This window comes from Macaca fascicularis, chromosome 3 (assembly GCF_037993035.2).
Source record: "Macaca fascicularis isolate 582-1 chromosome 3, T2T-MFA8v1.1".
Lineage (NCBI taxonomy): Eukaryota > Metazoa > Chordata > Mammalia > Primates > Cercopithecidae > Macaca > Macaca fascicularis.
In genome coordinates, this window is record NC_088377.1 from 34,478,058 (window position 1) to 34,493,128 (window position 15,071).

At 55.8% G+C, this 15,071-nt stretch overlaps 1 protein-coding gene across 8 annotated transcripts in view; it reads right to left on the reverse strand.

Moving 5' to 3' along the window:
* Positions 1 to 15,071, reverse strand: part of CHLSN (cholesin) — a 125,750-nt gene that overhangs the window by 22,301 nt on the left and 88,378 nt on the right. Inside the window, exon 1 of one of the 8 annotated variants that reach the window (XM_065541525.2) lies at positions 2,184 to 2,785. The exons of 6 other annotated variants lie outside the window; for them this stretch is intronic. In XM_065541525.2, coding sequence (XP_065397597.1) covers positions 2,184 to 2,612 — 429 coding nt within the window. In that variant the 5' untranslated portion in view covers positions 2,613 to 2,785. Of the gene's footprint in view, positions 1 to 2,183; positions 2,786 to 15,071 lie in introns of those variants that run through there. One more of the 8 variants, XM_074034244.1, reaches the window with a different exon arrangement.

The window sequence follows — 15,071 nt, forward strand, 5'->3', positions numbered from 1 at the left end:
CCACATCCACATCCAGAGGAGTGACACAGGCCCCTAGGCTCCGGCTCCCCACTGAATGGCAGCTTTGTATCCACACGTGTGGCTGGGCGGCTCTAATTTGAACTTAAACATACGGATGCTGTCTAACAATTCACGACACTTCTCGTTTCTTTTGCTACTATTGGGCCAGTTGAGGGTGGAGCCCAGCTGCACCTGGCGCGGCTGAGGAGCCTATGCGAGCAAGCGCTCCGGCTGCTGGGTGGGCAACAGCTGACCTAGGAGGCAAGGGTCCAGCAGGGCAGTGCTTCTGTGTTGCCAGAGGCTGTGCTGCAGCTCCCTGCCAGGGCCACGTCCTTCCTAGCTATGAGAACACGAACCTGCCTCAGCTTCCCTGTGGAGGCCGCCGCTAACTAGCAGTCTGAGGCAGTGTTGTTTCTAAGCCAGGAAGGCGGCTCCCGCAGGAGCAGCAGGGGTAGGGCTGAGCAGCCGCTAGGCACGGGGGCTGCCAACCACACAAAGCCTGCTTCTCAACCACTCGCAGGAAAGCGGCTCGCACTTGCTCCCCATTCTTCAATGCTGATTCTGCCACTTTACTGAAAATCACGTTATTAACGTTTGAAAAACACATGGGAAACGTGCAAAGACATCCACGCCCCTCAGTCGCTGCCGCTCCAGCACCTGGCTCTGAAGCCTGTGCAGAAGGCGAGGCTCCCGCGGCGCCCGAGAGGGCCTGGCACGCTCCCCGTGGAGGGAACCAAGCTACTCCGCACGTGGATTTTCTAGCGCGCAGCCCACTTCATCAGGCAGCCTCTGCGCTTCATCCTGCCGGCGTGACCGGTGTGCTCTGTAGTGTCAGGAAACTGCAGCGCTTTGAGTATAAACTAAAAACAGCAAAACTACATTTTCATCTCAGAGGCCCCTTCCTTCTCCCCCACGAGGTCACCTGGGCCCGGAGGCACAGCACGAGCCGTGCAGGAGCCTCGAAGAGGTTTGAGCGACAGGAAGAAAACAAAACATGTTACTGCCTCTAAAATGAGGAAATGACAGAATCAAAATTAAATGTCCGTGAAGTGGATCATTATGTCAATTTTGTTAGTTGTTACACATAGTTGAAAACACTCACATTTGGGAACTAAGTACGTGTTAGGTTTTCTCACTCTGCCACAGCTCTTCAGTGAACACAACGAATTCATAAAAATCACACTGTCAATTCGGTGAGTTACTCATAACCAAAGGACTATGAAACAACGGTCACCATTCCTGGTCACCATTCCTGCCGTCTCTGTAGCCCTCTGAGGCCCAGCAGCAGGCTCTCTGTGCGGATGCCTGGACGCCGCAGCTGAGGACGCTCCGAGGATACAGCGCAGGACCAGCGCGGGGCCACCACCTGCCCGGGCCACTGCCTCCTCGGAAGATAAAAGACTCGCTCCAAACACCTCTGCGCTCTCCCACCCACCCAAACCCGGCTGACCCCGACGCAGCAGCGGCGGAGCCTCTGGAAGGAGCTGCGGGCCCGCCCCGCCGTCCTCAAGAAGGCTCCCGAGTGAAGCTAACCCGACTGTTTTCATTATGAGTCTTTGCTTTAGTGGACACAGCTTCGCACTAGCACCCACCGCGCCATGGGGGGGCCGCCTCGCCCCAGCCAAGGAAGCCCCGGGCTTCCGGGCGCCCGACGGGGTCCTCTCCCCCGGCACAGGGAGGGGCGAGGCGGCGCTGCGGGCGACACAGGTCCTCCCAGGGGTCACGAGGCGGCCGGCGACTCTAGACCACCCGGGGTCCTCAGAGCTCGTGTCTCCCCCAGGGGCTGCTGCATCGCGGCTGGGGGCCCGGCCCGCCCCCACAGCGCAGGGGTGCGCGGCCGGTTGCGGGGGCGCTCGAGGGGTCGCAGCGCCTGCAGGGCCTGGACCCCTACCCCGCCACCCGCGGTCCGGCCCTGCGCCCCCAGTAGAGTAAGTGGGAGGAGGCGCGGGACCGTCCAGGGCCTGCCCGGGGAACGGCGCGCAGCAGAGCCCCGAGAAGCGCTGCTCGGTCGGCCCGGGGTCTGTAGGGCGGAGCGGGGCCCGCAGCAGCGCCCGGAAGCCACGGCCTCCCGCGGGAGCGCCCACCTGTCGCCGCGGGGCGGGGCTGGAGCAGGGCCCGTCCCTTTCCCTCCCCTTTTCTCCCCTCCCTGCAGCCCCGGTCCGGCCGCGGCCCCGAGCACTGACCTCTGCCCCGGTTGTCAGGTCCCGCGGGCACGTACGGCGCCGCGGCACGGATGCGGCCGCAGTGCGGACCGCGGGGTCCGCACCTCCAGCAGCCGCAGCGCCCCCGCACTGCGCATGCCCGGCCGGCCCGGCGCGGCTGGAACCAGATCCAGCCGGCTGGACGGTGACGCCAGCTCGCCCGCGGGGGCGGGACCTCGGCGCGGGGGTGGGAGAGCGGGGGCGGGGCTTCGGCGCTGGGAGGGCGTGGGTGGACCCTGCTGCAGCCCCACCGCCCCTCAAACCAGGCTGCTCTGGCCGCCCCGGGCCTTCGGTCCAACTGTGCGAACGGCGTGGAGCGCGCACCCCCCGCCCCCGCGCAGTGTCGCTGCACGTACTTGCCTCTGACCGCCCCCACCCAGCGCCCATCGTCCACCTACTTATCTCCCCCATCTGCCTCCATTATCTTCTCATCTCCCCCAATCTGCCTCCATAGACCCATCTCCCCCAGTCTGTCCCCATCTCCCCTAGTCTGTCCCCATTCCCCCCGGTCTGTCCCCATCTCCCCTAGTCTGCCCCCACCTCCCCCAGTCTCCCCCTATCGCTCCCCCAATCTGACTCCATGCCCCTCATCTCCCCCAGTCTGCCCCCATCTTCCCCAGTCTGCCATCTCCCTAATCTGTCCCATCTCTCCCCAATATGTGTCCCCCATCTCCCTCAATCTGCTCCCATCTTCCCCAATTTGCCATCTCCCCCAGTCTGCCATCTCCCTAGTCTGCCCCTATCTCTCCCCCAATCTGACTCTATGTCCCTCATCTCCTGTAGTCTGCCCCATGTCCCCCAATCTGCTCCTAATCTCTCCCCCAATCTGACTCCACGTCCCCCCATCTCCCCCAGTCTGCCCCCATCTCCCCTGTCCAGGCCCTGCAGGCAGAAGCCTAGCTCTCCCCTGGCATCCACGTGTTCAGCAAAGGGGAGGTGCTCAAAACCGGCTGGCTGAATACAGGCATGAGTCACACCGCCTTTTCCTTACCACACAGAGGGCGTCTAGATCTCTTCTGGCTTGTGTGTTCCCTGCCCTGGGACTACGGCTGCAGATCAATTTTTTTGCTTGTTTGTTTTCGGAGATAGGGTCTTGCTCTAGCACCCAGGTCAGAGTGCAGTGGCACCATCAGAGCTCACTGCAGCCTTAATCTCCTGGGCTCAAGTGATTCTCCCACTTCGACCTTCCAAGTGGCTGGGACTACAGGAGTGCACCACCGTGTCCTGCTAATGTTTTAATGTTTTGTAGAGACAGGGTCTCACTATGTTGCCCAGGCTGGTTACAAAATTCTGGGCCCAAGTGATCCTCCTGCCTTGGCCTCCAAAAGTGCGGGGATTACAGGCGCACCACCATGCCCATCCTAATTTTTAATTTTTGGAGAGACGGGGTCTCACTATGTTGCATGGCGTAGGAGGCTGAAACTCCTAGGCTCATGTGATTCTCCTCGGCCTCCCAAAACACTGACTGGGATTACAAGCATGCAGCACGGTGCCTGACCTGCCTTGCAGGTCAATTTTATGGTGCAGGAAGCCACACTGGCCACCCAGAGCACAGTGAGCCCGGAGGTTGGGCTGGTTCCGGGGGAGGAGGGGCTTAGACTCCCTCCCAAGGCGTCAGGGTCTGAAACACACTGTGCTCTGGCTGCGGAGCCTGCTCTAGAGGCCACCCCCGCCTGGGGAGAGGGTGTGGGCGCCCCAGTCCCCTGCTGAATGAGGATCTGCAAGGCAGGAGTCGGGCCTGGGGCTGGCTGTGTTTTCCTCCTGGCTGTTTCACCACCTCTGTGCCTGTCCCCATGCAGAGGCCTGCTCCATGGTGGCAGCCAGGCAGGCAAGGGCGGACTGGAGGCCTCCTGGAGCTAGTGGACACGAGGAGGCCAGGAAGGGATGGCCTGCCCACTGCCCGCAGCCCCTGCACAGCAGTGCTTCCGGTTTAGCGTCTGTGCCGCTGGTGTCCGCACCCCCCTTGCACAGAGAAGGAAGCGTGTGCTCAGTCACCGGTTTCATGAGAGGTACTCAATTCTGGGCCGTCTGAGCCCCAGCGGCCTTGTGTGCTGACTCCCCAGTGTGTCTCCAGCATGAACGCACCAGCCCATACGGTCACCCGCCTCCATGTACGGGCCAACCCTGTGCATCCACCCGTCTTCCCGAATGTGCCAACCCACGCATCCACCCGCCTCCACGAACAGGCTAACCCTGCTCATCCGCTGTCTTCACCAGCGCACCAACCGGCACAGCCACCCGTCTCCATACCTGAGCCCGGGGACCAGGTTTCTTCTCCCCATAGTTCTGTGTCGGTGGCTCTGGGCTGCTTTGAGAGACACGGGCAAAAGCATGAGCAGGAGAAGCTGTCCTGGCAGTGGGGTGCAGTTCCCCAGGCTGGGCCACCAGCCCCACAGAGACAGGGATTTGGTGCTGGCTGATGACCCGTGGCCCCCAGGGGCTTCACTCCACTCCATCTCATGCTTCCAGCTACCACGCTCTTTGCACTTCACAGAGGGGGGAACTGAACCCAGCAAAGGTGGACACGTAGCAGCTGCTACGCTTTCCTAGGTTCTGCCTAGTGACCCGCCTGTGGGGCTGTGCTGTCTCCCAACCCCCGAAGCCACACATAGGTTTGTGGCATTGGGCAGGTGGGGTTCCCTCCGGTTAGGTGGGACTCTCCGCAGGCAGGTGGGGCTCCCTCTGGGCAGGTGGGACTCTCCCCGGACAGGTGGTGCTCCCTTTGGGTAGGTGGGACTCTCCCCAGGCAGGTGGGACTCTCCCCGGGCAGGTGGGGCTCTCTTTCCAGGCACGTGGGGCTCTCCCTCCCCGGGCAGGTGGGGCTCTCTCTCCGGGCACATGGGACTCTCTTCGGGCAGCTGGGGCTCTCCCAGGCAGGTGCCACCATGCCTGCTTTCCCACAGTCCACAACCCTGGGCGCCAACACAGAGCAGCAGGTGCAGGGCTGCTTACTGCACCGGCACATCCAACCACCTAAATGAATGCACCAGTCCACACATCCACCCAGGCTCGACTGAGGGCCCCTTGTACCTAGTACAGTCTCAAGGGTGGAGTAGCCAGGAGGGAGCCCTCCCTTTGCCTTGGCTTGAAGCATCAGTGGCCAGTGGTCCAGACTGAGACTCTAGAGCCCCCTCCCCCAGCAGCTCGGCAGGTCCTGGCCAGGAGGAGGGGCCAAGAGGGGAGGAAGGCACCCCAGAGAGCTGGTGAGCTGCTTCCCTATATGGGATGCTGCTCTACGTGCTACGTGTCTGGACAGAACAAGACAAAGATGCATGCCTATGGAGAGACTACGCTGAGGCTGTAATAATATTGAGGAGAAAAATTAAGGGTAGGCTTATTTTCTGAGATTCAAAATGGTTGGGGGAGGAAGGAAGTCAGGGAACAGCACCATAGGTGGCTCCTGGGCAGAGACCAGAGACCTGCAGGAAGGGCAGAATGGTCCAGGTGGGGGGACGGCCAGCAAGCACCACCCGGGGAAGGGGCTGAGAGTGCAGGGTGGCTGTGGGGACATGCCGAGGGGGTGAGAGCAACCTGGTCACCAAACCTTCCCCAGGTAATAAGAATTAGCCTTGGTCACCAAACCTTCCCCAGGTAATAAGAATTAGCCTTTGAAAGCTGGGCCCAGGCATCGAGGCCACGTGGAGCATTCTGAGTCATTCAAGAAAGACATAACTATGTCCGACATGTTCTTTTTTTTTTTTTTTTTTTTTTTTTGAGACGGAGTCTCACGCTGTTGCCCAGGCTGGAGTGCAGTGGCGCGATCTCGGCTCACTGCAAGCTCCGCCTCCTGGGTTCACGCCATTCTCCTGCCTCAGCCTCCTGAGTAGCTAGGACTACAGGCACCCGCCACCGCGCCCGGCTAATTTTTTGTATTTTTAGTAGAGACGGGGTTTCACTGTGGTCTCGATCTCCTGACCTTGTGATCCGCCCGCCTTGGCCTCCCAAAGTGCTGGGATTACAGGCTTGAACCACCGCGCCCGGCCCCGACACGTTCTTTTAATTAACCACCCTGCTCCGGTGGTCAATGGGCCCCACTTCCCAGACATGCCACGCCCCAAACAACGCAGGGTAAATGGGCCCCAGATCCAGAAAACTGCTCCCGGCCCACGGGGCTGCCCAAACATGTCCCTCGCACTCGGCCCGCCTGAAAATAAGGTCTCTGAGATGGAACCTGGGGCCGGGGATGAAGCCCCCGCAGGTGGATCTACTGTTGGCCAGAGCAGAGAAGGTGCCACGGAGGGCCTCGGTGAGGATCCTGTCTGCCAAATCACTCTCGTAGCATCATGAGAATCCACTGCGGGGGTGTGAGGCCTGGGAGGCCCCTGTGAGCGGAGGCCACAGCCACCCGCCCACACCGCCAAGCATGCCCAGGTGACAGTAGCGCCCTTGGGCTGCTCCAGTCCGTCCATGAGAGGCAGCGGCAGGAAAACCACACCATCAGCAGGTCCCGAAAACACCAGGAGGTACTGCCAGAAAAGCACGATGCTAGGGTACTGCACGTACGTGGGCAGTGCCTCTGCCCCAAGCATCCTTCCTCCAGCCCAATCACACCGTCTACCTGACCAATCCTGCACGCTCCTCACTACCCTGCCGGGATACCCCCTCTCTGGGAAACCTGGGGGCCCCAGGGAGCTGGAGGACCTCTCCTCTGTGCACTCGCAGTGCTGACACAGGCCACGCAGTCTCGGCAAGTCTGTTACACACTGAAAGAAGAGTTACCACTACCTCGATACGAGGGAACACGGCCCAGCTCAGTCTGTGAAGCTAGTATAACCCTGATACCAAAACCAGATAAAAACAAAACTATGGACTAATATCCCTCATAAATATGGATGCAAACTTTCTACTCAACAACATGGAAAAAGAGTCACACACCACGCATGACAAGTAGAGTTGACTCTAGAGGTGGAAGGCTGGCTCACTATTTTTATTTTATTTTTTTTGAGACACAGTCTCGCTCTGTCGCCCAGGCTGGAGTGTAGTGGCGCGATCTCCGCTCACTGCAAGCTCTGCCTCCCGGGTTCACGCCATTCTCCTGCCTCAGCCTCCTGAGTAGCTGGGACTACAGGCGCCCGCCACCATGCCCGGCTAATTTTTTGTATTTTTAGTAGAGACAGGGTTTCACCGTGTTAGCCAAGACGGTCTTGATCTCCTGACCTTGTGATCCGCCCACCTTGGCCTCCCAAAGTGCCGGGATTACAGGCGTGAGTCACCACGCCTGGCCAGCTGGCTCACTATTTAAAAATCCATCGGGCTGTGTGCGGTGACTCATGCCTGTAATCCCAGTACTTTGGGAGGCCGAGGCGGGCGGATCACCCGAGGTCAGGAATTCGAGATCAGCCTGACTAACATGGAGAAACCCCATCTCGACTAAAAACACAAAAATTAGCCGGGCATGGTGGTGCACGCCTGTAATCCCAGCTGCTAGGGAGGGTGAGGCAGGAGTTTGAACCCGGGAGGCGGAGGTTGCAGTGAGCCGAGATTGCGCCACTGCACTCCAGCCTGGGCAATAAGAGTGAAACTCCGTCTCAAAAAAAAAAAAAAAAAAAAAAAAAAGTCAATAGAATGCATCCTATCAACAGGCTACAGAAGAAACACCACGTGGTCACATCAACTGATGCAGGGGGTATGTGACAAAGTTCAAGACCCACGCGTGGTAAACACCCAGGAAATCGGTAACGGAGGTGCCTCCTGAGTGAGGTAAGGAGCATCTGCAGATGCTCCTCCAAGGCCAGGAACAGGGCAAGGGTGTCCACCCTCCCACTGTCCCCACTGCTGTCCAACATCGGGCTGGCCAGGGCAACAGGGCAGGAAAAGGACCAGAAAGGAAGAAAGATAACACTCTATTTGCAAGCGGCATGACCGTTGATGCAGGAAATCTCAGATAATCTACAAAATAAATCCTGGGACTGTGAGTTCAGAAGGTGCAGGACCACAGACAGGGAGCCGGTGGTAGGCTCGTGCAGGACCACAGAGAGTCAGGGAGCCGGCAGTGGGCTGACGCAGGACCACAGAGAGTCAGGGAGCCGGCGGTGGGCTCACGCAGGACCACAGAGAGTCAGGGAGCTGGCGGTGGGCTCATGCAGGACCACAGACAGGGAGCCGGCGGTGGGCTCACGCAGGACCACAAAGAGTCAGGGAGCTGGCGGTGGGCTCATACAGGACCACAAGAGAGTCAGGGAGCCGGCAGTGGGCTGACGCAGGACCACAGAGAGTCAGGGAGCCGGCGGTGGGCTGACGCAGGACCACAGAGAGTCAGGGAGCCGGCGGTGGGCTCATGCAGGACCACAGACAGGGAGCCGGTGGTGGGCTCATGCAGGACCACAGAGAGTCAGGGAGCCGGCAGTGGGCTGACGCAGGACCACAGACAGGGAGCCAGCGGTGGGCTCATGCAGGACCACAGAGAGGGAGCTGGCGGTGGGCTCGTGCAGGACCACAGAGAGTCAGGGAGCTGTCGGTGGCCTCATGCAGGACCACAGACAGGGAGCCGGTGGTGGGCACGGGCAGGACCACAGACAGTCGGAGCCGAAACTGGCCTTCCCATGCTAACACCACCTACAACTGCTCACCAACAAGGAAATGCTTCACTGTAACTAACAAAAGCCTGTATGGGACTTAAACTCTGAAAACCACAAGACACTGATGAAAGAAACTTTGAAGAATCCAAATAAATAGAGACAGACATTGTGTTAATGGACAGAATGGACAGCATAGTCAAGACATAAATTCTCCCAAAATTGAGGTTCAGGTTTAATGAAACTCCTACCATAAATTTCAGGGTTTTTTTTTTTTTTTCCCTGTAGGTAAAGACAAGATTATTCTAAAATGTATATGGAAAAGCAAATTAACAAGGATAGCTAAAACAGCGCTGAAAAAGGATGACCAGAAAGAACTGTGTGCCTGATTTTGGGTCATGGGACAGCTGTGGTGCGGCACGGGCAGTGGGAGACACACAGAGGAACAGGGAACAGTGAACCCAGCAGGTGCCCCATGTTAGCAATGTGATTTTTTCAAAATTTTATTTTAGGTTCAGGGGCACCTGTGCAGGTTTGTTATACAGAAAAACTTGTGTCATGGGGGTCATTGTATAGATTATTTCATCACCCAGGTACTGAGCCTGGTACCCATTAGTTACTTTTCGCCTTCTCTCCCTCTTCTCACCCTCCACCCTCCTTTCCCTCCTCCCACCTCCAGCCTCAAGTTCACTCCTGTGTCTGTTGTTCCTTCTTTGTGCTCATGAGTTCTCATCATTCAGCTCCCACTTATAGTGAGGACATGTGGTATCTGGTTTTCTGTTCCTGACTTAGTTTGCTAAGGATAATTGTCTCCAGCTCCATCCAGTTCCCAGAAGACAAGCTCTCTTTCTTTTTAATGGCTGCATAGTATTCCATGGTGTATATGTACCACATTTTTTTTTTTTTTTTTGAGACGGAGTCTCGCTCTGTCGCCCAGGCTGAAGTGCAGTGACGCAATGTCTGCTCACTGCAAGCTCTGCCTCCCGGGTTCATGCCATTCTTCCGCCTCAGCCTCCCAAGTAACTGGGACTACAGGCGCCCACCACCACATCTGGCTAATTTTTTTTTTCTGTATTTTTAGTAGAGATGGGGTTTCACCATTCACAGGATGGTCTCCATCTCCTGACCTTGTGATCTGCCTGCCTCGGCCTCCCAAAGTGCTGGGATTACAGGCATGAGCCACCGTGCCTGGCAATATACCACATTTTCTTCATCCAATCTGCCTTTGGTGGCATTTTGGCTGGTGTCACGTCTTTGCGACTGTGAACAGCGCCAGGCTGGTGTCACGTCTTTGCGACTGTTAACAGTGCTAGGCTGGTGTCATGTCTTTGCGATTGTGAACAGGGCTGCAGTGCACATTCGCATGCATGCGTCTTTATGGTAGAAAGATTTATGTTCCTTTGAGTGTATGTAAACCCAGTAACGGAGCAATCAGATTTCTGACAAAGTTTGTAAAGGCAATTCCATGGAGACAGAAATCTTTTCAACACATGGTGCTGGAACAACAGGACATCCACAGGAAAACAATAAACCTCGAACCAAAGAAGATTTACAGATGGCAAATAAGCATGGGGCCAGACGCCCCACATCCTTCCATGCGAGGGAGTGCCCATGAAAACAGCAGTGAGGTACCATACACCTGTCACGATGGCCCAAATCTAGACACTGACATCACCAAATGCGGACGAGGATGTGGAGCAACAGGAACGCACTCATCGCTGTGGAAGCGACTGCAAAATGGCACAGCCACTTTGGAAGTCAGTTGGTGGTTGCTTAAAAAGTAAGCAAAATCTTGCCACAGCATTCAGCAAATGTGTCCCTTGCTATTCACCCACATGAACTGAAAATTTAGGTTCACAAGAAAACCTGCTCACAGATATTTCGAGCAGCTTTATTCATAACTGCACAGATTAGAAGCAACCAAGATGCCCTTCCGTAGGGAAGTGGGTAACTGTAGTCCATCCAGACAGCACTAAAAAGAAGGGCTCTGTCATGCCATGAAAAGACATGACCAAGTTTAACAGCATTCTGTGAAGTGAAAGGCGCTGGCTGAAAAGGCTGTGCGCTGTGGGATCCCACCGCATGACATTCTGGAACAGGTGCACCATGGAGCCAGGAAAGGGATCCGTGGTGGTCAGTGGTGGTCGGGAGGGAGGGATGAATGGGCGGCACACAGGGCCCTCTTGGGGCAGTGAAGCTGCTGTGTATGGTGCTGTAACAGTGGATGCACGGTGGATATTCATTTATCAAAACCCACAAAGTGTGCCACACCAAGAGGGACCCCCTGTGAGCTGCGGACTTCGGGTGATCGTGATGTGGCCGTAGAGGGTCATCACTGTTGCAAATGCACTGCTCGGGATACAGGGTGTTGGTAATGGGGGAGGCCATGCATGTATTGGGGGGTGTGTATGCAAACTCCATCATCTGCTCAGTGTTGCTGTGAACCTAATACTGCTCTTAAAAAAGAGTCTATAAAACAAAACAAAACAAAACAAAAATGGCTGAGTGTGGTGGCACACACCTGTATTCCCAGCTGCTTGGGAGGCTGAGGTGGGCAGATTGCTCGAGGCCAGGAGTTCAAGACCAGTCTGGGCAACACAGTGAGACCCCCATCTCTGCAAAACACTTTAAAAATTAGAGAAGCATGGTGGCACGCACCTGTCCTCCTAGGTACTCAGGAGGCTGAGGGGTGAGGATCACTTGAGCCTGGGAGTTCGAGGCTAAAGTGAGCTATGATTGCACCACTGCATTCCAGCCTGCATGACAAGAGTGAGACCCTGTCTCAAAAACAAACAAACAAAAAAAACAACAACCTAAACCTCACAAAAAATGAACTCAAATGGATCATCTATTTAAATGTCAAATGTAAAACTATAAAACTTTGATAAGAAAATGTAGGATAAAATCTTTGGGATCTGGGAGTCATTGAGGAATTCTTAACCATGACACCAAAAGTAGATCCTTAAAATTAAAAATTAAAAAGAAAAAAAAAATGGATAAATGAGCACCAAAATTAAACAGAAAAAAGCCTTTTCTCTGCAAAACCCTCATTAAGAGGATGTAAGAGATAAGCTATGGACTGGAACAAAATATTTACAAACCACACATATACAAAAGCCTAGCGTCTAGAACACATAAACAACGAGAAGGCGCAGCTCGCAGCAGGGCTGGGAAGATGAGCAACGGCAGATGTGCCGGCTGCAGCCGCGCTCCATAAGTGAGTGGCTGCTGCACGCCGGACCTCCAGCTGATGGTGCCTCCCGGGGTCAACCTGAGGCCAGAGGCTCCGCCATACGCTGAAGACCCATGCTGGACACCTCCCACGTTCCTTGTAGGAACAGCCGCTTCTGCAGAACGTGGAAAAGGTCCACGCTGGAAGCCGTGTGGACGGAATTTGGGAAGAGGGAATGGAGAGAGTGCAAGAGAGGGAGGGAGGCCTGCATGGCAAGGTGGTGGCCACGTGCTCCAGAGAAGAGGACCTGGGCTCTGGGCTCCGGGGAAGACGACCTGGGCTCTGCGTTCCAGGGAAGAGGACCTGGGCTGTGCCCAGGCCCTCCACAATTCCTTACTAATGTTACTGCTGTTTACAGGGGCTCTGAACAACCCCAAGTTTTATTAATACATCCACAGTGTCAGACGTTACACGCTATCTCACTTATGCTAAGGCTCACTCTCATTTTATCATCTGTAACGTCAGGGTGTGCCTTATAACAAAGAAAGTCACAAGCCATACTCACAAGAACTAGGAAGTTCATTGTAAAATACTCCTTGTCCTTGATCAGCGTGGCACACAGTATCGGACTCACTCTGCAAACACAATCACTAGAGCAGGTGCATCTCCAAGGGGAACGCCAGCCAGCCTTTCCTGCCACTCCCCGCACCCCCACCCTGAGAAAGCCCAAATGTAAACAGACCCAGGCCAGCTGGGCCCCTCTCCAGCTCCTGACCAGCAGCCCTGGATCCCTGGGTGGCGTGCAGCTGACCTTCCCGACCGCCACTCAGAATAACCAGGAAAGCCTGCCGACCTGCCTGAACGCAGCAGGGGAAGGGCGGCCCCGACATCTCCGTAAGACATGTGGCTGCATGGCAAGAGCCTCGGCAGTGCGCTGGGCTGCAGAGTGAGGTGCACAACTAGGGCAACTCCCTCCCCCCTCGCCGCCACACACACAGCGCACACAGCCACAGAGGCACGGCCCCAGGCCAGGAGCACACAACTGCCCTCAAACGCCCTCAGCAGCCAAGCAGGGGAGGCCACATCCACCCCCATGACTTCAAACATCAACACTAGACTAGGGTGCAACCGCGAAGCTAAGTCAGGGCCACGCACTCCCCACACCCCCATCTGTGCCTACCCCTACCCCTATCAACTGAGTCTTGTACAGGGGTTGGCCGGGACCCTTGGGTACAAAGCTGCAGCCTCTGGAGGGTGTTTACACCCCTAGCTACGAGTACTTATTGTGGTTCAGATCTCCCCAGGACACACACGAGCTTTCTGCCATTCTCCCTGGCAGGGCTGGCCTGCTTGGCATGGGAAGTCTCTGCAGGTAAGGCGGCCTGCGGTGACCTGAAAGCTCAGTGGCTTAGAGGAAGCTAACTTCCAGCACTCCCCAGCCACAGAGCACCCCTGTGGGAAGGACCCACAGAGCCTGGCATTACAAGGACCAGACAGCGACGTGCATACTCTGACCAGTGATTCTGAGGTCTTGGGCCATTTATACCATGGAGATAACGAAGCTTCTCTTAGGCAGGCTGCTAGGAGGGCCCAAAGTCCCAAACCCTGATCTTAAAAGCCAGAGTACCTCTAGGTTCAAATCCTGGCTCCACAGCCTGCAGTGTGACCTGGGGCAAGTTGCTTAAGTTTTCACAATTAAATTTAAAATACACGGTGGCTCACGCCTGTAATCCCAGCACTTTGGGAGGCCCAGGCGGGCGGATCACTTGAGGTCAGGAGTTCGAGACCAGCCTGACTAACATGGTGAAACCCTGTCTCCACTGAAAAAAAAAAAAACAAAAAACAAAATTAGCCGGGCTTGGTGGCACGCACCTGTAATCCCAGCTACTCAGGAGGCCGAGGCAGGAGAATTGCTTGAACCTAGGCGGTGGAGGCTGTAGTGAGCCAAGATCGTGCCATTGCACTCCAGCCTGGGCAAAGTGAGAGAAACTCTGTCTTTAAAAAAAAAAAAAAAAATTAACATGCATATGGTGACCTAGCTCATTGATTCTAAGGCATACTCTCTCATTTTATCATCTCTCACGTGAGGCTGCGCCTTAAAATCAGCAGTATGTCAGAATTTAATGGGCGGATGGCCTTCTTTTTAGTGATCCATAAATGGCATAGCTAGCACTAATTGTGTCTTACGTTTGATGAAATACAGCCCAATCTACCTTAAAACGATGGTTGAGGCTTAGAACAGAACCTGACACAGAATATGCCCAGCTGCTTGTGACTGTCTTTGGCAAGTAAGAGCAGTACCTGGCACCTTTGGGCACATAGGGCCCGGGTTGGATCCACTGTGCCAGGGACCTTGTACCGGGCTGGGCAGCAGGTCAGTGTCACACCAGCAGGCATGGTCCGTGGTGAGCCCCTCCCTACCCTCTCGCTGGAATAGAAAGCTGACCCCAACGTCCGACTCTGACCCATGCTCAGGAAGCCGTCCTGTCCAGGAAGGTGGCTGAGGTACATCCCTGAACACAGTGAGCCACAGCACCATTCAGCGGAGGGCCAGTGGCTGCTATTCTTCCTGCTGCTGTTCCACTTGGCCTGCAGGTCACAGCAAGTCTACGTGGAACTGCGCAACCCACATGCTTCGATTTTCAGAAACGTTCTTAGATCCTGAACCAGAATGTGCCGCAGGGGGTACTGTTTCACCTCAAAAATTACAGCAGAGTAAATGTCCTTGTTTCAACTTTTCCAATGTTTAACTTGTAACAATAGCTACAAAAGTAAGCAGGCAACAAACAATGTGTTTCTTTAAACGGCTTTCCTGTGAGTGTTCCGTTTACAAAGAAACTCCTAAAACCAGGAAGTAATTGATGACTTTGGAAACAGCAAGCAAACGTTGGGGAAGAAAGAGGGGCAGGTGTACCTGGAAGGACTAGCTTGCAGTCACTCATTTCCTTTGGAGGGCGGTGGGGCTTGCACCCTGCAGATTAGGGTATATTCTGACTCGGCAAAACAGGCATCAGCGCCCGTAAAAAGAAACCGGACTGGCACTAAGAGAATTCTCAAAAACTCCAAAAGCCCTGGGTGTGCGTCCTCCCACAGGGAATCTCGGGCGCACGAGCTCGTCAAATGGCTGGTCTCAGGTTACACAACCAGCGCCGCCTCCACCGCCACCGCCCCGCGACCGCACTG